The following is a 25932-nucleotide window of genomic DNA, read 5'->3' as shown; positions in this document are numbered from 1 at the left end:
AAGCTCAATCTTGTCGATCCATATAAATCCTATGCAGTTATCAATTTTGCCTGCCCAACAGATTACTAATACACATGCACTCTACAAGCACCCTATGCGTTTGAGTATGGGTATTGGGTCTGCCATTGACTTTGCGTATGGTTTTGTGTTCGAATTTGTGTTTTAAGTATGGGTTTGAGTTTGAATTTGCCCCTGCGTTTGAGTTAGTGTTCGCGACTGCGTTTGGGTTTTTGTTTGAGTCTGTGTTTAATTTACGTTTGCATATGCGTTTCAGTTCACGTTTGGCTCTGATCATGCTTCTGCGCTTGAATTAGTTTGGCTGCTGCGCCTAAAAGATTTCCGCCAAAATCGTAATCGCATATCAGGATAAGAATCGATCATTTGTAGATCGATGTGTTTATTCTGAAATTGATCCGAAACTTTCGTTACTGAGAGTCGGAAGGCATTTCAAACCATGTTAAAATTTGTTCTTTGATATAAGGAAAATATGTTTCAAGTTTAACTTAAACTTGAACTTAACTTCTTGATAAATACTGTACAATTTCTTTTTATATGGTCTTCTGTATTGTTTCGTCGTCTGGTACATCGTCATTCGCTGCGAAAGTCTTTCAAGCATTGCGAACTTATTTAATTGAACATTACATTTCAGGTTTGGAAATATTTGCCGAGGATCGCATTTAAGCGTATCCAATAAATTTTTTGTGGCAATTTTTGCTAATCATTTTCATCTTCTAAGCGAACTAATGTGCAATATTCTCTTGCACAATTCCCCTCTTTTAATGGTAAAATTCCACACTACGGGGGAAATTCCCCACCGGTTGAAAATCACTGATTTAGAGCTTTCGTCTGCGTTTGAGTTTGCGTTTGTTATTGCTTTGAGTTTGTGTTTCAGGTTGCGTTTGCTTCGGCGTTTGAGTTTACTTCTGCGTTTAAGTTTATTTAAATTGCGTTTAAGTTTGCGTTTGAGTTTGCGTTTGGTTTTGCATTTGAATTTTTGTCTGCGTTCTAGCTTGAGATTGCTTGTGAGTATGCGTTTGAGTTTGTGTTTTGAGTAAGCGATTGTGTTTGAGTTTGCATTCCTGTTTTGGACACCACTCTGTATATATTTTTAAGATGAAGATGGTCGCTACATCACTGTAAATGAAGCTCACATATGGCCAGATCCAAATGCAAGCATTTGATCTTGAAGGTTCTTATTCAAATAAGTTTGCGTCTACGTTAGAATGCGCGTTTGAGCTTGTGTTTTTGCATCTACATTTGAAATGATCCAACGAACAAAGGAAAGTTTTATTATTTAGGGTTATCGAAACCCTTATAGATTCTGATCTGTTCTATGAGTCTAGAAATATTTTTAAAACACAAGTTATCTGAACAGAATAATCCAAATCTATAAACATGCAAAAAAATCGATTTTACATTTTGATTTCCTTTTTGCTGCTGTTTTCATCCTGTTGATTTCACATTATACGTATATTCATATTTAGGTTAATAGGTCATATATTTTGTCTCACTCTGAAAAAAGTAGCAATGGTAATGGGAAGCTCAGCGAGTTGAACTCTCGAAAATACAAACAAAGTTATCAAATTTAAAAAACCATGGGACATATTGTATCGCTAGTGCAGTCAACTGATAATATGTTCAAACAGCTTTGTGAGAATGGATTTGAAATCAAATGCAACAATTATACTTACACCTAACATCTAATCTCGCTTCGACAGCTACCGAGCGGGCCGCGTATGATTCGTGGATCGCCAAACACTTGAGAATCACGCCGTGTCGATCTTTGTTTGCCGGTATCTGCACGACGGATGCTGCCGACCACGTTCGTGGATTGTCTGGCTCTGTTGAATTTATTTGCGGATGCAACGCCGACAGCTCGTGATCCCCTGGGGAAAGTAAAAATATGATGTTAGCAATCCAAAATCTATATTGTCAGTCGAAAAGAGTACATATACTTGGTATTACCATATGTATCAATAACATATTATTCTCTAGATTTAATACAGAATCGAACGATAGGAGATTCTGTGGAACGAGAGTAAAAAACCTTCCGACTTGCACTGTTGCACGAGTAGCTTTCATCTTGCCGCTCAACCGAAGCGTGTTATTTGGCATCAGAATTTTAACCAATTACTGATGAAAATGACCCAAATGAACTGCGTTGAAAAGGCAAAGTTTCTCCAGAAAAGAGAGTGCCATCAAAAACAAGTAAGAAGGGGTGGGTGAAGATGTCTTCTCAGAATGGCATTCAACTTAAACCTACACCTAGACTACCTATATATATATAAAAACTTGTTCGTGGTTGGAATGGTAAGCAATTTCATTGCGTCGTAGACTTTTATAGTTATTTATACCTTAAAATATGATGAAAAATTTTAGTTAAGGTTGGCAAAAAAGAATAAAACGAAGTTTTCATGACAAAAATTAAAAGTCAAAAGGGAAGAACAAGTTAAGGTTATGATTTTCAAAACAAATTCTTTCCACAAATCGTACAATAGTTTATGATTAATTTTAACACAAAAATCGATTTAAAAAAAATACTAACCTGTATGTACAGGGTTTTCCAACTTTAAATTCCGAAAGTAAATTGAAATTAAACACACTTAGAATTCGAATTTCGATGAAACTTTTATTTCAAATTAAAGTTTGGTTTATGCCATTATGTGTGAAATACAACATCATTCAAATGTCCACCTAGGGCTTCCTCGCACACCTTGATCCAGAACAGGTAATTTTCGATGACTTTTCGGCACATATGGGGCGGTATCTCGGTCATAACTTCACGAATGTTGTCTTTCAAATGTTCAAGAGTTTGCGGAGAGTTGGCATAGACACGGTCTTTCACATAACCCCACAAAAAAAAGTCTAGCGGGTTCTAATCGCATGATCTGGACGGCCAATTGGCATCATCAAAACGCGAAATTATGCGTCCCTCAAATTTCGTTGGCAATATGGCCATGTTCGGTCGTGTTGTGTGGCACGTGGCGCTGTCCTGTTGAAACCACATGTCATCCGTATCCATATCTTCATATCTTGTGGCAGAAAAAAATCGGTTAACATGCGGCCATAGCGCTCACCATTCACAGTTACCGTCTCGCCGTCCTCATTTTAAAAGAATACGGCCCGATGACTCCACCAGACCATAATGCGCACCAAACAGTGTTGTGGCGGATGTAATGGCCTCTCAACAATCACGTGTGGATTTTCTGAGCCCCATAAACGGAAATTTTGGGTGTTCACATAGCCACCGAGCTCGAAATGTGCCTCATCGCTGAAGAAAATTTGATGCGAAAATTCAGCATTTTGCTGCTGTTGTTCGTTCACTCAATCGACGTATGCCCAACGCATTCCATGGTCACCACGCTCTAATTTTTGTACCATTTATTTTTGGAGAAAAACATAACAATAATTATACCGGCTCATAAAGCGCATCAAACAGGGACTAATCAAAAGCGCATCAAACAGTGACTAACGCACACGCATATCAAAAATTGTTGCCAACATGAACAAGACCATCCATTAGAAGCATTCCCACTATTTGTGAGTGTCCATCTAACCGAACAAAAACCAACCGCACAAACAAACCACCAAGAAATAATGCCGGCTGGAAATTACCCTGTTAAATAAGTATTCCGTTTATCCCCTTGATGCTTTGAACTTACCGCCCAGCATCTATTTTTGACGCTTGAGCTAAAATATTATTAATATGCATTTTAATTTTCCCTGAGTGGTCTCCACTGGAAAACAACCATTTTAGCGCATTGCTCTGCGCGGAGATTTCCGTACCGCATTTAGCAATGTTTTTTTTTGTTCGTTGCTCCCACAGCATATTACATCTAACAAAGTGCTTTGATAGTAGGCAAATATATTTTTTTTATCAGGTCAGGATTTTACCATGAATGTCCATATCCGGCCGGGGGGATTTTTTTATTTTGTTTTTCAATGCATTCGGCTCTGCGGTGGTAGCGATGGTGTTGGCTTGAGTATGATTTTTTGGCAGCTGCTGAAAATTTAATTTTGTTCTTTTTTGTGGCGGCTGTAGATAGTGAGAGGATGCTCTCACTCTGAATGCTAAACATAGTGCATGCAGCAGCAGCAGCGGCAGCCTGAGTAAAATTTCGTGAAACAAGAGGCCTCCGAAACACCCGTTCACTCGGGTGGTGGACTGGAGTGGGTTTGCGCGCCGGTTTCCTGATGGTGAAGAGTGGTTGGGACCGATGAGAATGTGGGAAAATATGTTGGGTTAAATTAAATCCAGCTATGTTTTTGCATCTTTTCCTCCCGAAAAAGCGAGTGTCTGAATGGGTATGGGTATGTGGGTGTGAGAGCACAAGAGAGATAGAGTGCGCGAATGTTTTTGTTTGCCGTTCCATCCTGCAACGCTCGCGAGCTTTTTGTGAATTATTTCATAAGTGTAATTTGCATATTGCTAGATCAGAGTCTCGTTAAATACAGTTGGAGTGAAGTTTCGGGGCGAACGATTTAAATTTTAAGCTTGTTTACGAATATACACTGCACGTGATGCGGCAAATTTCGAAAACTCTTGAGCTTTGGGGAATCGTTACGAAACGTGAATGCACAGATTTATTGGGTAACCAACGGAGCAAGAGTAGGGGAGTAGTTACCGAGCAGTAGGATACACGACGCTCGACACTGTGGGGATGCATTGCCTAGAGCCCAGAGGGGCAAAAAATAGCAGAAAATTTTCGGATACGGATGTAGAGAGTGCTAGATTTAATCGGATAAAATGCTTACCTAGAAACCACTTCAACTGCGCTGGAGGGTTTCCGTAGTGCGAGACACATTTTACGGTAGCCATCGCACCGGAGTCTACGGTGACGTTGTGTCCGGGAGGAACATGGACGCCTTCGTGTTCTAATCTGGGTCGTTGTGGCGGAACTGCAAATAAAAACGGCAGACGATAAAAGTTAGATTGGTTTATTCAGCAATACGAGTTTTTGGTTCGATAACACTAGATTTGTGAAATCAGTCAGTTATAGAAGCGGGAATACAAATTTATCGATTTCGGAGACAAGGAATTTTAATTGAAATTCAGCCTCATCCCGTCCACATTGATTCGTACGTTTGTTAACATTACCAGAACAGTTCCATACCTTGTTTATTTTCTTGTGACTCCTCTGATAGTGTTGTTAGTGGTGTCAGTGTCTGGCATAAATCATGGGAGTCTCGAAATCAAATCTTGGTCGGGAACAATCTTTTGACATAGGACTATGTCTTTGATTTCTATATAGGGGGGTCACTCTACGAAAAATGTAACGATTTATTAAGAGTTTTCGAACGCATATTACTCAGAATCGTTATTGCGACGTATGTTGTGTTATATACCATTAGACAGGAAATTTATCCAGCATTTTTTTTGCTTAAAACATGAACAGTGAATATAGTAAAAAAAAAGTTAACAATTGGACAAATGGGTATGTTTTCTTTCGATTGCGATTTCAAATGTGGTTAAATTCCTCCCCGACGCAAGGGGCAATGTTCTTGCCTAAATTCGGGCGTTAGCTCACATTGTGAGTTGATGTGTAGAATGAATTATTCTTCATTTACCGATAATAGACATTTATCAGTTATTGTATTGTATGTTGCCCAATCAATTCGTGGTTCAATTCACGTTTTTATCATATTGGGTTTTTTTTTATCCCATTTATTTATTTAAGGCTCATTAGCATTTTTTTTAGATGTAACAGAGCCGAATTTTAATCGTGTACATGTCATATGGTTATCATATCTATAATTAGCACATTACACAGTTGTCATTCGCCAGTATTCCTTCTATACCATTACATATGGTACATTCACCCAGTAGCCATTTAGGCGTAAGAGTATTTTTTCTGTTCTTCCATTATCCAGTTGGACCACCGGACAGCGGAGACAGTTGATTGATCATTGTTGAGTTATTTATAGAACAGCAGCCCGATGTATCTTGCAGAGCAGTTGTATGGATGAAACGATCTTATTTCGACCGTGGATCGATCTCCATCGCTGATTATTGTTGCGTGGACGTAGCTTTTCTGTAACAACACAAAGATGGTCAATGAGGGCCCTGAGTTTTGAACTCACGATCGATCGCTTACTAAGCGAACGCGCAACCAATGTGACTACGGAGACCCCCAATCATATAGGGGTTGCTACTAACAATTTATGTAATTGTGGTCCAGTATGTCATAATATCGAGCATGTTGTTTGGTTATGTAAAATATACAACTAATGAATTTGACTGGCTGCTGACATAGAAGAACGAAAATGTATACTCACGCATATCAGATCATGATAGCTTGAGTAGTCGCGATCTTAATAATATGCTCCCCATATATGTCTTCCTAAGAAGCCCGCATCATTTCCTCGAATGCACATGCCCATTCTCCTTTCCCTTTCCTGTACATAAGCAGAACTTGCCACCCGTTGAGATAAATTCACTACAGCAACTACACGAATTTCCCAAGAGAGCACTCATGGCCATAGAATAATCAATATACATCACCGGGCTATAAAGTTATTACAAACAATGTTCCGGACAATATTTATGTAGATCTTAACTATTTACACTTTTGTTCAAAAATGATACATGATGACTCTTTGTCTTCTTCTGCATGAAAAGAGAAAAAATAACAGATTTTGAACAATGAAAAAACTCAATTCAAATCAATTTACTACACACAATCATAGTCCTATGTCAAAATCCCGTCCGTGCCCCTAGGCCCAGACACATCAACTTTTTGATTCAAGGTACTACACGTAAATAGAAATGTAACGTTAATTTTTTTATTACAATCAGAAGTAATGAATGAAAGCCAATGTTCGTAATGGTTCAATAATGTTCTACACTGATGGGTCAAAAATGGGAATCAGAACAGGTGCTGGAGTGTATGGTCCCAGAACAAAAATCTCTGTGGCTATGGGAAACTGGCCTACAGTTTTTCAGGCAGAAATACAGGGTGGGCCATTTAAAGTGGAAGGATTTGTTTTTGCAATAGCAAAGTAAAGAAGTGGAATTTTAATTTTTTTTTTTTGAAATTCATTTATTTTGGTCCAAGGAGATTTGTTCTAACTACTTTTTGATTATGATATCTCGTAAATGACCGCCTCTGGCCTTGACCGCAAAATGTGCCCTTTTTTCGGCATTTTCCATCACTTTGCCCAATGTTTCGGCCGATATGGCAGCAATTTCTTGTCGGATATTGTCTTTCAGCGCAGCCAGGGTCCTCGGTTTACCAGTGTATACCTTGGATTTTAAATATCCCCATAAAAAAAGTCAGGAGGCGTCAAATCAGGTGATCTCGGTGGCCAGTCATAATCGCCGTTTTTCGATATTAATCTTCCGGGGAACATTTCGCGCAATAATTTAGTCGTGGCAGCCGCTGTATGGCATGTAGCGCCGTCCTGTTGGAACCAGTAATTGTCCAATTCATTTTCACGAACAAATGGCAATAAAAAATCGGTTATCATTGTCCGATAACGCTCCCCATTCACGGTTACCGTTGCTCCATTTTCGTTTTCAAAGAAGTACGGGCCGATGACTTTATCGGCATAAATGCCACACCACACAGTAACTTTTTGGTCGTAAAGAGGTTGCGTTTCGATTAATTGAGGGTTTTCAGTAGCATAAAACCGACAATTTTGTTTATTCACTCCTCCATTCAAGTTGAAATGCGCCTCATCAGACATTATGATTTTTTGCCAAAAGCCACATTCATTTTTGGCTATTTCGATGGTCCATTTCGCAAAATCAAGTCGACGTGGTAAGTCAGATGGGTTAAGTTGTTGAGCCATTTGAATTTTATACGGAAACATTTTCAAATCAACACGAATTATGCGTCGGAGAGTGGTTCGAGCGATGCCTAACTCTTGCGAACGATGGCGACCTGATGTCGATGGAGTCTCTGCAACACTGGCTCGAACGGCATCAATATTCTCGTCGAAACGTCTTGGTCGTTGTCTGGACAGATGACTGGCATTACCAACACTACCAGACGATATAAATTTGGCATATAATCGACGTATAGTGTTGTCTCCAGGCGATGTTTTAACTTTATTTTTATTTTTCCACGCACGTTTAGTTAACACAATTGAGAAGTTATTTTGAATGTACAGCTGAACAATTTCAGCGCGTTGTTTAGGTGTGTATTGTTCGTACTGAAATGACGCTTCCAATGCGATATGACATTTGTTAATCTGACATCTCTGTCAAAAGTTATGGGGTTGCCAGATGCTTCCACTTTAAATGGACCACCCTGTAGCTGCAATAATAGAATGTCTAAATGTCTGCCTCAAAAGAAAGTATAGACATGCTAACATCTGCATATTCTCTGACAGTCAAGCGGCACTTAAAGCTCTAAATGCCTTCAAGTGCTCTTCAAAAATTGTCTGGGAATGCATTTCCCTTTTACGGCAATTAAGTCAGATAAGTTCGGTACAACTGTACTGGATTCCTGGCCATTGCGGTATAGAGGGCAACGAGCGAGCAGATGAACTAGCCAGGAACGGCTCAAACTCACCATTCACTGGTCCAGAACCATTCTGTGGACTCTCCGACTGTGTGTTGAAAAGCGAGTTGAAAAAATGGGCAGACCGGGAAGTGACAGCCAATTGGATGGCTGCAAAACTTAAACAGCTCTGTAACTGCGGAGCTCTAACTAGACGCAGACTTCAACACCTTGATGAAGCTATTCTGGAGCCCAAGGAAATCTGGTCTGCGTCGCCGATCAGGATTATAAATTTTATCAAATAGATCATTCCTGATTGGCACCTATCTCGCTATAGCTTTCAGTCTACTCCTTCATCAATAAGTAGTAGATAAGCTTGAAATGTAGTATAAAAAAGGGGTATACCACAATAGTTCAAAATAATGGACGCAGTGGTTCACACCCAACAGGGGAAAAAAAGCCAATGTGAGTAAATTCTAAGGCCGTTGCTGAAGAAGAAAGTGTGAGGTGTTTTGACGTAATACTAGATTTTTCATTTCTTTACGGGGGTGTAAGCTCACAGTTTCGGAAACGAGAACATTACAAAGGTATTGAGTTTCGGGGGATAAATTGGGCTGGGTATTTCCGAGGCTGGACCGATTCCTGCACTCGAGAATCTGGTGGACCACTGGTTTGCAACAGTGTTCAGTATGGAATCGTTAGTAATGAAAGGGGTGCGCCGAAAAGCATAATACCGGTTCGACGCCAACGTTACCAAAGATTTCGAGTAAACCCGAACGCTCTTAAAAGTTTTGAAATTTAAAAAAAATGTCTCCTCTGTTCCCCTTGCCATCATTAAAAAATTGTATTTGAGAAACGAAAATACACCCCGATTGTCCATTGAATTATAGCGCATAACTGTAGAAAGAATATGAATGCTAAAACTATGTTAAAGAGTCACAACAATCAATTCGTGGTTTGCTTACTAATTGCATTTACCCATCCATCCTCCAATATAAAATCTTGCAAACGTTATCAATCTGACAGAACAAGAAACTGGTGCAACAAAAACTGACTGAATTTCTTCGTTGAAAGCATCCGGTGCCAAGCAAACCAACAAAATGGGGCGGAATGATATCAAGAGGTCATTTTGTGCGTTCATATCTCCTTGGTTGGTTGAATGAAATGGTATAACAATCTCTTCATTCAAAAGATAAAAGGTCTACGAGTGATGTTTGCTATTTATTTAGTCAAAAATTAGTTTCAATTTGAGCTATTTTGAAACAGACAAAAAAATCAACATAATCTATAAATATGAACCCCTGCTTGAAAATCCACTCAGTCATGATTGTTCAGCGGTTGATCCATGTCGTCGACTGAGGGCAAATGTAGGGGGAATCAGGGTAAAACCGACATCCTAAGGAGACATATTTTATGACCTTCCATGTTTCGATTTCGACTTCAAACCGTTACAGAGCCTCTCTTCAACTGTTCATGTTCAACTGTTCCGTTCACTTTATGTTGTCGGAATCTACCTCAGACTGTCGTCTAATGCAGACAAATATATTGCGCACACTAATGCAATCCAGGACATATGCGACAACTCAACTAACGTTGACATTGTTTTAGCATTAGGCGACTACAACCTTACAGACCTTCGATGGAAATTTGACGTAGATATAATCGGTTATCTACCCGTGAACGCATCAACAGAGCAGGAGATAATGCTGACCGAATCAATATCCGCTATTGGGCTTGTTCAGATGAATGGACTACGGAACGTGAATGGTAGAATTCTCGACCTAGCGTATGTCAACATTCCTGATTACGTCGAACATTTTAGCCCCCAATTCCGCTCCTAAAATTAGATGAACATCACAAACCGTTCATTCTGAGGTTGTGATATCTGTGAGGCTGTGATGTGATATTAGCTCGATGAAAAATGAACTTTCGGTAATTGACTGGGCACAACGCTTGAGCTGTACTCCGCTGGATGAAACTGTGGCTGCTTTCTATGCTACGCTACATAACGTTTTCGATAAGCTAGTTCCACATCGCCACACTGGCACTTTCATTGTTACCCGTAAACCTTGGTGGACGCCCGAGCTCCGTCACTTGCGCAACAAGCTTCGTAAAGCCCGCAATCGATTCTTTAGTGCCAGATCTGAAGAAAACAGCAACATCCTACGATACATTGAAAGTGAATATAATGTTCTGCTTTAGACAACAGTTGCAGCGTACGTAGATAAGCTCCAATCTGATTCGAAGTTGAATCCTTCATCTTTTTGGGTTTTTGTTAGAGCTCAAAAATCATCGAAACGCATTCCATGCAATGTTGAATATAAAGGACGCCGAACAAGCACAGCCAAAGAAGCCGCCAACCTGTTTGCTGAATTTTTTCAAACTGTTTTCCGATCCACATCTCCGGCATCCAATACGGAAACATTCCGTCTTACACCTTCGTATGATGTGCATCTTCCACATTTCCGTTTTACTACCAGAGATGTTTTCTAAGCGCTGAACGATCTGGATGTTTTCAAAGGACCTGGTGTGGATGGATTGACGCCATTCATCGTCAAGCGATGCGCAGCCGAACTGGTTTCACTTATAACGTTGATTTTTAATCGTTCATTAGCCGAGCGTACGTTTCCGTCAATGTGGAAAAGTGCTAAAATGGTCCCAATTCATAAAGCAGGAATTACGTCGAAAACTACCGTTGAATATCGATACTTTGCTGTCTGGGCAAAGTTTTCGAAACAGTCGTCCATCGTTCTTCTGAATAATGCTGCCAAGCCTTTAATCAGCGAGTTTCAGCATGGTTTCGTCGAGCGTCGTTCAACGACGACCAATCTGATGGAATATAGTAACACATTGTTTCCTGCAGTAGAATCCCGTTGCCAAGTAGATTCGATCTACGTGGACTTCTCAAAGGTTTTCGATGTGGTTCCACACATCCTCGTTGTCGACAAACTTTCAGATTTAGGCTTCCCAAGTTGGATAGTTGATTGGATGAAGTCATATCTCACCGGGCGGATAGTTTTCGTACAAGTTGATCACGATGTCTCGGCATCGTTTAATATTACATCTGGAGTTCCTCAAGGAAGCGTACTCGGACCTCTTATCTTCGTTCTATACATAAACGATCTCGCCCACCGTTTGTCATCGAAAAAATTATTCTTTGCCGACGACCTGAAAATCTTCCGGGTGATTGCATCCGTCCTGGATTGTGAAGCTTTGCAAACTGATATAGATCAACTTTTGTTGTGGCGCGATGCAAATGGTATGACTGTAAATATCAAGAAATGCAAAGTTATCTCTTTTACCCGCTGTCAAACTGCTGTTGAATTCAGTTATCATATTGATTCGACCGCTCTTGAGCGGGTCAATTCCATACGTGACCTAGGTGTGATCGTGGACAGTAAGCTGAGATTCAGTGAGCATGTTGTGTCAATTGCAGCCAAGGCATTCTCTGCACTGGGATTCATCCGTCGCCACACAGCATTCATCACTGATTTATATGCTCTTAAATCACTATACTTCTCCGTAGTACGCAGTATTATGGAATATGCAGCGTCAGTTTGGGCACCTTATCACGTCTCACATAGTCTGAAGCTTGAACGAGTACAGAAGCATTTCATTCGATTCGCTCTTCGTCAGCTTCCCTGGGCTAACCATGCCGAATTGCCACCGTACACATCACTATGCCTGCTGATTGGTTTGGAGACATTTTCAGCCAGACGCCTGAAGCGGCAGCGAGTGTATATCTTCGATATTCTTACAAATCGTATGGATTGCCCGGCATTACTTCAGAGTATCTACATAAACGTCCCGTCTCGCACTCTTCGACACCACAATGCTCTTCGACTACCAGCTAACAGGACAAACTACGGGTTCAATAATCCTTTTAGTGCATGTATTCGCAATTCAATAAATAAGAATACACTCTGTTAGTTCAAAAATTGTAATCAAAAGGAAGACGAATTCAAAGCAGTTATCGAGATTTTATTTTTCCAGGATTATAACTGCATATCATCCTACTAAGTAAGAGTGGAGGCGATCTGGCGTAGCGGTAACATCCATACCTCTCACGCTTAAGGTCACGAGTTCAATTCTCACTCCCGACATTCTTCCGAAATGGAAGGTAAAAGTGACGAACCAGCCAAATGTGTTGAAAATCACTATAATACAGAAATAAAAAAAAAAAAAAAAAATCCTACTAAGTGAAAAAAAAAAGGTTTCGTTAAAGTTTGGTTTGTTTAAAATAAAAATATTCAAAATAGTGAAATGGCTCATTTTTGTCTGGCAAATAAAAAAATAATACATATCGTGTATTTGAAACAAAAGCATATAAAAACCAGTCACTAGTATTTCGTGTGACCTCCTTTGGCACAGATAACTGTCTGCCGATGTCGGGGCATGCTTTCAACCAAGTTTTGCAGGTAATTTTCATCAATTTGTTTCCACAGTGCTTTTATCCATTTTTTTTATCAACACTTGACCACAGATTTTCGATCGGGTTCAGAACGGGTGGTTGTGGAAGCCAATCCATCAACTTCACGCGACATAGACGGAAGCAGGTCATCGTTTTGTGTGTCATATGCTTTGGATCGTTGTCTTACTGAAAGAACCAATCCTTCAGCAAACTGGTCTTCCATGATGAGCTCTTCAAATTGTGCATAAGGATATCGATGTACTTGTCAGCATTCGTTATACCATCGGTCTAAACCAGGTTTCCAACACCGGACCAAGCAAAACACCCCCATACCATGATATTACCGTATTTCACTGTCTTCTGAACGTTCTTGTCAAGCAGCTCTTCTCCTCGCTTAATCCATCTTCTACTATAGAAGCCTTGAACCACTGCGACCATTAGTTTGATCTATTGTTGTGCACTTAACTCAATCCATACTCTGAGTCATTGTTTCGTTCCGAAAAGCTCGAATTTGTCTTCGTCTGACCACAGCACCTTTTTCCAGAACGAGATTGGCTTGTGGACGTGTTTATTGGCGAGCACCAAACGTTTGATCTGGTTGACCTTACGGATTAACGGTCACCGAAACGCAATCGTGTTCCCTAATCCTTGCTGTTGCAGTCTCAATCGCACTCTTCGTTCCGTTATGTTCAGTTATAAGCTTTTTTTATAGTTCTGCTTGTACCTTAGAGGCGAATGAACTGCAAAGTTTAAAACCTCTCAAAAACAAAGAATGGAATGGAATTCTGCTTGTAGCTTTTGGGTTTTTTCGCACTTCTCTGACGATTCTGGCATCATCCCGGTCCGTTGTCAAGCGTTTGCATCCACGTCCTACCCGGTCGTACCAGGTACCAGGCTCTTGGTACTTCATCCAAAGCTTCTGAATCACCACCAATGCTTACGATGTACTTGACCGCTGTATTTCGGAAGGATACGTCATCTTAGCGGTCACTAACTATCAACAAACTCAATCTGGTTTTAGCGAATGATGGAACTCAAATTCATCTCCAGCTGAATACAAAAACTGTTCATCTGTATTCTTTTTTGTGCCACATTCAAAATTAGCAGTTTTAAAACTTTATTCATTTGTTCACAGATATGATCAAATCTGGTACAACCAATGTAAAAATCTTGTATTGCAATCCAAAAACAATATTTGTGGTGATAACTAATATCTTACTCATGTAAAACAAACGATTCATGAGCAAAGAGGAAAAATTTTAAACAGTTTATTCTTTATTATTGCCATTATTGTAAATAGGAGTGCGGGTGAGATCGACACACTATCGGATAAAACATTTAAAGAAACGAACGAAAACTTGTTACAATGATTTCAAAGTATTAACATATTAGGGACCGCTCACGGGTTTTCTCGTGTTTCGCATTCCGTCTGTTACGGATGAATCAAGAAATAATTCATGTTTTCTACACTCTTCTCTCTTCATCTCAAAAATAAAATTTAATTATTATCAACTCATATCATCAACGTTATATTCAGCTTTATCGCTTTCGTTTCGTTTAACAGGTGTTGAAGACGACAATGAACTGTTATTCTCAGAAGATTCTGTCTGAAGATATTTGTGTATGATGATTTTGATTTTGATGATTTTTTGTCTGTCTTTTTACGTTTCGTGAACTTTTAAATGGTCTGACCTGAATCTCGGGTCCAAACAGCTTACAATCAGATATTTTCGATCTTAAACCGACCTCTTCAACGTTTGAAGATGTTCTCATACGAAGAATGTTCGGTGTTCTTTGTGCAGTCTCGTCTATATCCAAATACTTTTTTGATGCGGCAATATGCGGAAATACCTCGAACATATAAAAATCCAACGCACTTCTCCACCAAGCCTAACAGTTGTTGAGTCTTCAAATTAGTGAATGTGTCGCCGATCATAATAATTTCGACTTGTAGTGAAGTAAGTGTACCCCTTCTCAGACTACCATCCCTGAAGACAGTTCTTAGTTTGTTTTCAATCTCTTTGAATATAATTAATTTCTGATTGCATGTAACTTTTGCTCTAGCTCGACCAGTATTAGAATTATCATGAAATACTTATTATAATATAAAATCATTATCAGAAAAAAAAACTGTTCCAAGTAAGTCATTTTGAGTGCTCTCACATTTCAATTATAAAAACAACTATGTATATACGAGGGTCGTTTAAAAAATAAGTTTCAGTGCCTCAGAAATCGCGGAAAAATAAAGTTAGGACCAAAAACAAGGTGATTTTCGTAATATACGTTTAATTTTCTATTTCATAGCGTGGCACGAGTTTTTCTATTACGAGCGCGAAGTGCGTAGCGTCCAACTTTTTGTAGTACGATGTAACTGCGTCACGAATTTCTCCAGTGTTATCGAATCGTTGACCGCCGAATGCCTTTTTCATCACCGTACTATTGTGAAGTTTTGGACCGATTAAGAACTGCAATTAAGAACAATAGGTCAGGTTTATTGACGAAAGGAGTGTTCCTCATCCACGATAATGCGCGGCCCCATTCTGCTCGCGTAACTCAAGAGCAATTGAAAAAAATTCAAATGGATTGTGTTCGAGTATCCTCCTTACTCCGTAGACCTCGCCCCTAGCGACTATTACTTATTCCCGGCGATGAAACAGGCGTTCGGCGGTCAACGTTTCGATAACACTGAAAAAATTCGGGACGCAGTTACATCGTACTTCAAAAAGTTGCGCTCTTAAAAGAAAAACTCGTGCCGAGCTATGAAAAATGCCTCGAACGTTACGGCGATTATGTAGAAAAATAGTACATATACTTATGTGTTATACATATATTGTCCAAGAGCAGTCATTTTGACTGCTTGGGAATTTGAGATAATCAAATGACTCTCACTCAATAGTGAGAGTCATTTGATTATCTAAAATTCCCAAGCAGTCATTGAGTGAATTTCTTATATGAACAGTTCGGCTTTGTATTGAAATGACAGTTTTCATTATTTTTCGATAACCATCACATGATAACATACAAGTAAATGGTAAATTGTGCACTTGGGCGTATACTTGATAAGTTTCAATTTCTGTGAAGCTAAAATAGTACTTGTTGTTCGAATCTATATGCAGCGATTCTTGTGCTAACAAGTTGTTTATTTTACGTTTTTGACCCATAAATTCAGGAAATGAATATAAAATACAACTGGGCTATTGGAAAATCTAAGGAACATAAATGAAAATTGTTCCGATATAGAATCAGATGTAACAAATTTTGAGCCACCATCTGAAGATGAAGCGGATTATATTCAAAGTGAAACATTTGATACTTCCCCTTGCTATAAATAGTAGAATAATAGTTGAAATGTAAATAAACTATAGATATACGAATAGATTTAAGAATTGAGTGCTCATCAACATTGTTACAATTTCCTTATATCCCATCCTTCTCCTAAAAATATATCACCCTTCTAAACTCGAGCACACCGCGAGTAATCGGTTTTCCACCTTACTAACCATAGATGTAAGAAAATTGTTTATATATATATATAGTTTTAAAAATATATTTAAGAATTCGGCTCCTTTAAACTTAAGTAACTGAGCCTGTAAAAATAAACGAATTAATGAAAAAACATTTGATACTGAAGATAACGATGAATAGTCAATCACCAAGATGAACATGAAAGTGCCATCAATATGCTCAAAAAAGGTGTAGTAGTTCATACTCTGAAGCAGGAACATCTGAAAACACCTTTCAGAGCACCGAAACCTATGGTATTGCGTGGTCAAAATTTGATGAAGGTGATATTCCCGGAAGGCTACCATCTACTTTCAAGGGTATGGAAGGGTCGTTAGGCTGCGCAAGAAAGAACATTATGCCAGATAATATTATCAGTGCATTCTCGTTGATAATAGATAACAATATTATCAAACATATTGAAAAGTGCACAGCAGAAGAAGGCTGCCGAATTTCGAGGAAAGGTTGGACAGCAGTACATGCATATATTGGGGTTTTATATGCTCGTGGAACTTACAAGGTATAAAAAAATAAAACTAGTTTATTTCTGCTTACCAAAGCGAGATCCCATGTTTTTAGAAAAAAATATGGCCGCAAGAAAGTTCTAGCAAATCCTACGATTTATTCACAACAAATATAATATTTGTATTTGCTAATAAAGAGCCGAATATCCGGCCAGCTTAAAGGTCAAATATCCGGATATCCGGAAATACCACTATCCGTTTCATCACTAATTTAGATCATTTCGGACAATCAAGTTCCTACAGAAATTATTTTCATGTACGTGATCTATACTCGCCGTAGATAATTTCTATTTGACATATAAGCCTGACGCAGACTAAGACGCATCAAACCTGATACTGACTGTTAAATCCGTTGTTACGATCTTGAGTTAAATCGTGAGGAACAGACACCAAATCATTTTTATTTATATAATTAAATTAATTGTCTTTTTATAGTAAATAGGTCCTTTTATTATGTTTTTCGTGTTATACCGTCATGTTCATGAAATTTTATGAATTTGTTTATAATTTTCAATAACTTTTCCCAATACATCATTATGGTAAAAATATATGTTTAAGAGTTACGTTGAAAAACATTTGAACACATGCGGGTGAATACAAAACGTAGCGATTTAAAAAAATCTTCTCTCACCCTCATACAAACTTTAACATATTATTTATTATTAACACGAACAGTTTTCAAAGTAGAATTGAAATCCCAACAACACAAATACACCTCGTTGATTCAATCGGACGTTATGAGTACAAACATAATTAACTTGTTTACGTTATGCCTAGATTGTACCTGAAGTCAGGTATCTTTAAGGTACCTCTGTATATGTATATAAAGTTACTTAGATTCAAACATCGTTCATCAGTCGAACAATCTTCCTTATAGAGTGAATAACAGTATACCACAATGAACTGCAACAAAACTTTCTCGTGTTGTAGACCGATAGATTTTTCTTACTAACTAACTTACTAAAATCAATACGCCCTATTAAAAAGTTACACTTGAGTCATAAAATTCCCAATTACTGTGAAAAACTCATATTTCCTCCAACCCAAACGGAATGCAAACTTTTTTTCGAATCAAAAATACATGTTTTTAAAATCTGCACTTTTAGGACGATTTCATTTGAATTGCTCACAGGCGAAATTTAAATTATTTGGCCAGGTCGCAATGGAGTAGCTATTTTCTCTGATTTCACAATCAATTTAAGATACTGGCAATAACTGTATTCGCGTACCTCTTCGCCAGTTGATAATTATAAGAGACTTTAATACATTATTCTTTTTCTTGCGGTCTTCTCTCTCCACCATTGGCGCCAATACCCGACGCCATGAAGACCGACTACACTTTCTCTATTGCCTCTTAATAGCCTTAGCTGGAATTGGGACCAGGCATGTGGGTGTGAGATTGACACGTTATTGTTGCTGGTAAAATATGCAAATATATTCTGTAATAGTTTGTAGCCAGTGATCGATACCGAATTAAGCATTGTATAAGTGTGAGTAGTAATTCTATGTGCATGTTTCTTCTGGTGATTTAGATCACCATTTTGTTTACGAAGATTTCAACATCAGATAATTCCCATCATTGAGTACAACTTACCTCTTACCACTAATCTCACCGGTTGGCTGGTGAGGGCATCCTGCGTGGTGAAGTCACTCGCCGTCACCTGACACTCCCACAGACCATCGTCAAATTCCAGCTGAGCAGCACGTACCCAGAGTGAACAATCGCCACCCACGTGTGCCGTCTGGCCAATTCCGTACTGGCTGGCCCATTCATATTTTTTCGGGTAGATTCCCACCGGTTTGTTGTCCTTTTGCCACGAGCAAACGCCCCGTTTATCAATCACTTTGCACACCAGCAAAGCGTCTTGTCCAGGATTCACCTCGGTGTATTTGGGTTGCTCGGCAAAACGCTGAAGACCGACGGAACCTGAGAACAAAGAGAATAAAAACCTTTTAGGTCGGTTGACAGAACACAATTAGCAGAATAATTATTTAATGCGAGTCAGAAATACATATGCTCTGCGAGTGGTCTTGCTCTTTCAGCAGCTTACGATGTCAAGCAGTGCGAAACTGGCATTGCATTTGGCTCTGATTCAAGTTTATCGACCGAGATAGACCGAGACAGTTTAAAAATTTATGAGAACGTTCTCAGCTATACACTGTTGAGTTTTGCTGTTCCATCTGAATGAGGAAATACATATTCTTCATTAAACATTTAACAATCACTTCGAGATAGGTTTATTGATGTTAATACCTGCCAGATTATGACTCATGAGGAGGATGAGAAACGAAAATTGAATGATTAAACAGTCGCCGGAAATCGATATTTACGTCAACTCATGTTTTGATTCACGAATTAGTGAAGCGCAATTCCACGATTCAATTTAAGCACTAATTGAAGGAGGGAGAAGTCAAGAAGAGTGAATTTCCACAGTGTTCTCATACTAGAATTTTATTTTCTCATTATAGTGAACGCTATCTCCAAAAACCGGAGCTGAATCAAAATTGTCGGATTCGTCACAAAGGAACGACTGATAATTGAAAATTGATGCCAAATTTTTCATTTCTTTTGCGATTTCCCAATAATAGTTTTAAGACGATTGAAATTTTCACTCACTGTTCTCACGCTTCCATCGTTTCTGCCCATCGGTACTCAGAAATGTCCCCAGACTGATAATGAAAAATGAAATGCGATGGAATCAAAGTTAATTCGGTCTTCCCCTTCGTTAGACGCAGGGGTGGACGAGACGACGAGGAATCATAACGAAAAATGTATATCCATGGAAGGAACAATTGTCCATTTTTTTTTTCTTTCTTGCCTTAGTTTTCCCTCTTCAGTGAGCAAAAATATTTTCTTATCAATTATCGGTTATCGCAACGACGAATAAGAGGAATCAAGGATAATTTCGAGTATCAATTTTCGAGAAAACGGTCTTTGGATTGAGTGGAAGAACTCTTAATGTGCAAACCGACAAAAAACATTTTTCGTTTTCTTTTGATGGTCAGACAGATATGAAATTTATTCTAACGATATTGAGATGAGTGAGGCATTGAAGTACACATTTTTAATATTCTCACAATTGCATGGTTGAATCTCTAAAAAGCGTTGAAATTGATAAATTAATATTGATTTGATACGCGTCCCTTAATTTTACCCTTACTGTAAGAAAAGTGTGGCAATATTTTCATATTACTCAAGCTGGGGATGGTGGAAAAGCAAAACAAAGTATCCACTCGAGCAATAACTTCAGACGTAAACACGTAACTGCCTCCAGATACGATTTATTTTATCCGATTCTCATAATTTTTTCACGCCTCGCCCGGATTGCGCACTCTTTACGGTCTGACCAATTTTTAAGAATTTATGCCGTTGGAAAAATTGCCACCTTTCAAAATTTATCCCGAAAAAATGTCAAACACTGGGAGGGTTTACCGGTATCATCAATTCGTGTCGTGATCTCCTCGGTACGGTAAAAGAAACCGACGAGCTGGCAGATCCTTTCATTCTTACCCCAAACCTAATATTCACGTCCCACAGCAATTTACTGGGGGCGGCGGGCGAGGGTGGTAGAAGAAGCGGTAATTTCCGCGGAACCATTTTCTCCTGAGTAGGCCGGACTCATCAAAAAAGCGGCGCTTCCTTTCCCTTCTCGCTTTTCTCGGTAGAATAATGTAATTTTCTTTTCGTGCTGGATTTTGGCCAGATTAGATTCCCAAGTTGAAGATTACCGCAAAACAGGAAAGTATGCGTTAATAGAATGATGACTCAGAGATGGACAAATGTAGTGATAATGATATCAGACAGTTCCTTTTTGCTGATTTGGGAATGGTGCCTATCTGCGAGATATGATATGATAGAACCTGGATTGTCCAATATGTATTTTATCCATACTGTAATGTCACTGATGAGGGGAAATAGCATAACTCAGCGCGGCGTTCGACATGTTTAGTGTTGTTTCTGGTTGATACTTTCAAGAAAACGTTTAAATTGACGTCCACACTCCCGAGGGATCGCGTTATGGTGGAGGCGGAAAAGGGAAGGAGTTATACCGACAATCTGCGAGGAGCAAAACCCAGCAGCATAGAGATCGAAGATGCAGTTTTGGCGGAACGAATGAGGTAGGAGAACATGTTTAGTTCGGAATTTTCTCTAGGGGAATTCGTTGTTGTTTAGAAAAAGGGAATGGCCGTAACGATCTGCTCAAGTTCATCTGGGAAGGTGTACAACAGAGGTGCTGCGCACGAAAGTTTTTACTGACAGATGCAGATCATCCAGAGGAGCTAGGAGTGGGACCAGCTGAAGAAGAACATGTACCAGTGTCGAAGTCAAGCGCAAATTAGGAACCGGTGAATGTGGAGGAGGTTGGGGCAGATTGGAGTGACCAGGGGAAACAAGGGGATCACAGCGAATGAGAGTTGAGCCAATTCGTCTTAAGGACTTTATTATATATTAAGGTTTTGACCCTAGTATTGGGTATCATTTGTTAATCTAAAGAAGGGTGGGGGTGTAGGGTTCTATACTATAACAAAGTGCACCTAATTTATCAACAACTTTGACCTTTGACATGAATGTACCTGGATTATTCGAAGAACCTTGATTCAGAGAAGATAGATGACAACTGTGTGAGAGAAGGAAGGTAAGCTTGGAAATAACAAGGATACGGATTGAAGGAGCAGAGAAACAGAGCCAAGATCCGGGCGGAAGAACGGATACCGATGGAAGCGTACTAAGTGTTTACAGATACCCTACTCCTTGTTTGGACGGTATTGATATCTGTAACATTTTAAGAATAAAATTGATATCTTTAAGGATGTCACGTTCTAAGTGTATTCGATTACCTCGAGTTTGTCGATCATGTTTCTTTTACATGTCTTTTAACTTGTACATCTCATCTAGATTACACAAACATAGAAGGTAAAAAAAGTCATGGGTTTGAACTAGCCAAAAACTTTGGTCTCAACATGCAGAGAAGCACATTACCCGCACAAGCTGGCTGCCCGGTAGAACGAAAAGATTAGAAAAATGTTTCTAGGCAGATGGAAGCTATAAATTGTAATTCTGGCTCAACAATTTACTAGAAGATGTGATAGAAAGGTCGTACAAGCAATGCACCTCGCTCTGGAAGGCCAAATAAAGCTACGAATCCAGAAATCGTAAAACAAGTACATCGACTCGTTTTGAACGATAGTATAGAACAATAGTAGTGAAGTTACGCTAGTTAGCTGAGGCCGTAGGCATTTTAAAAGAAAGAATGGGATGTATTTTGCACGACGTTTCGGAAATAAAAAAGCTATCTGCGCGATGGATGCCGCGTTTGCTGACCGTGAAACTGCGGCGCGTTTATGATTCAACAACCAGTTTGGCGTTGTTGAATCGTAATCGAGTGGACTTTTTTTGATGTTTTGTGACAATGGATGAAACGTGGATACAAGACCACACTCCTGAGTCTAATAGGCAGTCTACGGATTGGTACTGAACCATATTTCGAAGACTTAGACGTTTCGTACTACAGGAAGGAATCGAAATGCTGGAAACTCGCTCTACCAAGTACTCGAAGGAAACTATGTTGAGGAAAAAAACGATAGTTTTCATAAAAAATCCCGTGATTTGTCAGCCCATGTAGTATACACTCGATGTTTTTCGACCATCGGAATACTCGAAGGCATCAATGGCGATGCTGAAACAAGCTTTCGAGTTTCTTATAAGCATCTTTTCGCTTGAGATTTTTGTTAGTCTGCATATGATCAAATATACTACCGTTAATAGTTCCAATATTGTCTGCATTCGTTATGTAGCATGTGCCATGCGACATGCAATGCGACACGCGAGCTGTAGCACGTAGCATTTCAATGGTGAAGTATTATTGTAAGTGCTAAATGGCCGTTGTAAGCTGGAAGGTCGGATGAGGACCATCTTCTCCTATTCCTCAATCGGCCATAGCTCCGAGGTATTGTTCAGATTCCATTTTTTTGGATCCATGGTGACAGCGTCACTAGTCATAAGACAAAAAAGCAATCAACCTCATGCTACTCTAGAAAACGAAAATTAAAATGACAGATCCAGGCAACCATTGAATATGAGCAAATGAACTTTTGTCCTTCAATATGTTTTTATGTTTATTTTTTCCACCCAGTGTCATCGTAATCGGAAATACCTTATGAAATTCCCGACGCGCAAATGATTTGACGGTAGCTAAAACCACTCGTTGTATCCATTCTTCATATGCCGTTGCTACTGTCTCGCCAAATAAAATTTATTTTGAACTTAAATTCACTGCCAGAACGAATATCGTTTCGGATGTGATGAATATCAATTTGTTGCTTTTGATATCCAAAGTATAAATAACAGCGATGTTATGAACCCCACTCAATGTCGCATTCATTCATTATAGCAAATTTGCTCATGCAACAGCGATATGAACAAAATGAACTCGTTTGTTATTGTCATCAATATAATGAGGGCAGTGTGTTTCAAGCTGAAAAAAAGTCATTTACACTGGAACAAAATCATATTCGTTTCTCATGAATATTTGTTGATATTCTAAGACACTGGTTCTAACATACTAGCAGCACTGCCAAGAACTGCTGTTTTCAAATAACTTACCGGGGGCAAAAAACACAACAAACGAGATCACTTTTTGAAAACACACGACTTTCTCCCTGCACGGTTTATCATGGCAAGATCGCCAATGTGATATTCCGTAAAACACCGATAAATCTTTCATGTAAATACGCCTAACAATCGCTTACATTCTATCTTCTTGACATATCAATCGGAACACTCTTTGTTTACAATCCCTCATCAGAGCTACACTCTTATTCAGGATACCACAGTAGCTTCTCTGAAGTTGTACACATTAAGGAACACAGCACCGTTGTGAGTTACATTAAGATTTCGATATTTTATACATATTTTTTTATATTCCACAGCTCAGACAGCCAAGGAATGTTCACCATGAGTTTCTGGAACTTACAATCATATTTTTAGGAAGTGTTCCTTAAGGAGGAATAATTTTTCGTGCCCCGATTGCTAAACAAAAAGCTTATTGATGGATGATGAAATCGAAAATCGGATAAGGATGAAAACAACATGGTTGCCCACAGAAGCATATTATTAATTCTGTAGCGAGAGTTCCACATCGACCTTTCCATGGTGCTGGTTTCAGCGAAGGACAGTCACATCTGACAAGGGCGCTTTTAGACAGCGCGTCACAGGCGAATCTTATCTTAACTCGTTTATATCAGATCCTCAAGTTGCCTCGGAGTGTCAACGGGAGACGACGGTTTCATACTTCAATAACTAATTAAACCGTACCAATTTAATTACCGGTAATGAAGAAGGTGATCTTAGCCATCTGCCATCAGAAATTGGAATCCTTCAACAGACTTCGGGGTAGCTGGACCAGGGTTTTTCTAAAGGGTCAATTAGAACATCAATCAATGAAGGGTTCTGCGATTGAAACCAGGAACTCTTCGCTTAGTAAGAAATCGTGAATATTTGAAAAGAGTTCACATAGAAAAAATAAATTATGGGCGTAACGAAGTTAGCTGGATCAGCTAGTATAAAATAGTTATTCTTGAAGATTGATGAAAAAAAATTCTTGAATAAAAAACTGCCTTTCGAATGGCCTGTTTTGTATGGAATCTTTACTGCGCACTACAACATATTGTGTCCCCCTAAACACTTTCCAGCACTCAAACATCAATGAACGAATATCGAAGAGAGGAAAAACATTCTCAGCATCATGTCGATGAATTCGGTTTAAACATTGTGGGATCCCATAAAAATAGCTTAATAGCGAGCACATATTTGCGGGGAGTTTCGGACAGGATAACAACACCCCGTTAAATCGCCCGAAACGGTCATCCCTCCGTTGATTTGTTTCTTTTCGAACCGTGTTCCGATGCAAGTTCTGCTTTCGGGGTGATTGGGAACATTCCAGTTTATTTGAATTTTTTTTTTCACACCAATTTGATTTGTTTTAGCGAGCATTGCGAGCGTTGTTTCTAAGCTCGCTCGCATGTATCGAACCCCGTTCACCAGGTGTGCCATTTCCGATTCACAGTTCGTTATAGAGGCTATACATATCTCATACGGGTAGGTGTCTTTGTTTTGCTCAAAACGTTGTGCATTATGTTTAGACTTCATCTCGAAAGGATGATGAATTGAGGGAACAAAATGCTATGAGCAAAAATTGAATTGGATCTTTCGAAGCGGGCGCCAAATTTAGCAGAATCCACTAAAATCCATTTGGTATTTAAATCAAAACGAATCCGAAATAACGTGAACCACACTATCCAGCGTTGTAATTGGAGCTTCTGCAGAATTGCCAACATTAAATGGTCGCAAGGGAGCTCCTTGCTTGAGTCAAACAGGAAGAACAGTGAACATGTGGTATGGTGTTAATTCAGAAAATCCCGTAAAGCCTAGAGAGAAGCCCTTCCTGCCTCTGACTGTGGCAGATGAAAGCGAGGGAAGAGCTTGTGCACTCATAACGCCCTGGTTTGAGTGGTTTCAGTGTGGATAATAAATTTCTGTCTGAATAACTGGATTTTCAATTGAATAACAACAAGAACATGAACCCGAATGGAATACTTTAAATGAATAAAATACTTAGAAATACATCTGTAGCATAGATGTTGAACTCTCAGAATAAAAGGATCCTGAAATCGCTAAGCTAGAAACAAACGGAGGGAACCAAAACGTCAAATGACAACACACAAAGAATGCACTTAGTCCGCTCAATCAGTGTAAAATCTCGCAAAACATCGGCCCTGGAAAAGTTGGAACCCCAAACAATCACCCTTTCATTTGTCAAACGGAACAACTGTTGAAAATTTCTGAGTAATACAATGAACTGCGGCAATGAGGAAAAACTCATAGTAGAACGACAGAGAAGCCCCAGAAGAGAATTGGTCGGCGGAATCCGCCGCAGTAAAAGAGGAAATTCCATTTCAATCATAAATCAGATGAATCCACTCCCCGCTACGGAAGTTTGCAATACTCGGCTTTCGCGCTGACTGCTTGGCATTACTCGTTTTATCCCTGTGG

The 25932-nt window shown here is 39.2% G+C and overlaps 1 protein-coding gene across 9 annotated transcripts in view; it reads right to left on the bottom strand.

The window, feature by feature from the left end:
- LOC129775044 (irregular chiasm C-roughest protein) overlaps window positions 1-25932 on the bottom strand; it is a 354255-nt gene that overhangs the window by 176983 nt on the left and 151340 nt on the right. For all 9 annotated transcript variants that reach the window (XM_055779218.1, XM_055779220.1, XM_055779221.1 and 6 more), the window contains 3 exons: window positions 18475-18807; window positions 4756-4899; window positions 1692-1886 (listed from right to left, as the gene is read on the bottom strand). In XM_055779218.1, coding sequence (XP_055635193.1) covers window positions 1692-1886; window positions 4756-4899; window positions 18475-18807 — 672 coding nt within the window. The remainder of the gene's footprint in view (window positions 1-1691; window positions 1887-4755; window positions 4900-18474; window positions 18808-25932) is intronic.

Source organism: Toxorhynchites rutilus, chromosome 3 (genome assembly GCF_029784135.1).
Source record: "Toxorhynchites rutilus septentrionalis strain SRP chromosome 3, ASM2978413v1, whole genome shotgun sequence".
Taxonomy (NCBI): domain Eukaryota; kingdom Metazoa; phylum Arthropoda; class Insecta; order Diptera; family Culicidae; genus Toxorhynchites; species Toxorhynchites rutilus.
This window is presented reverse-complemented; position numbering and strand designations above follow the sequence as displayed.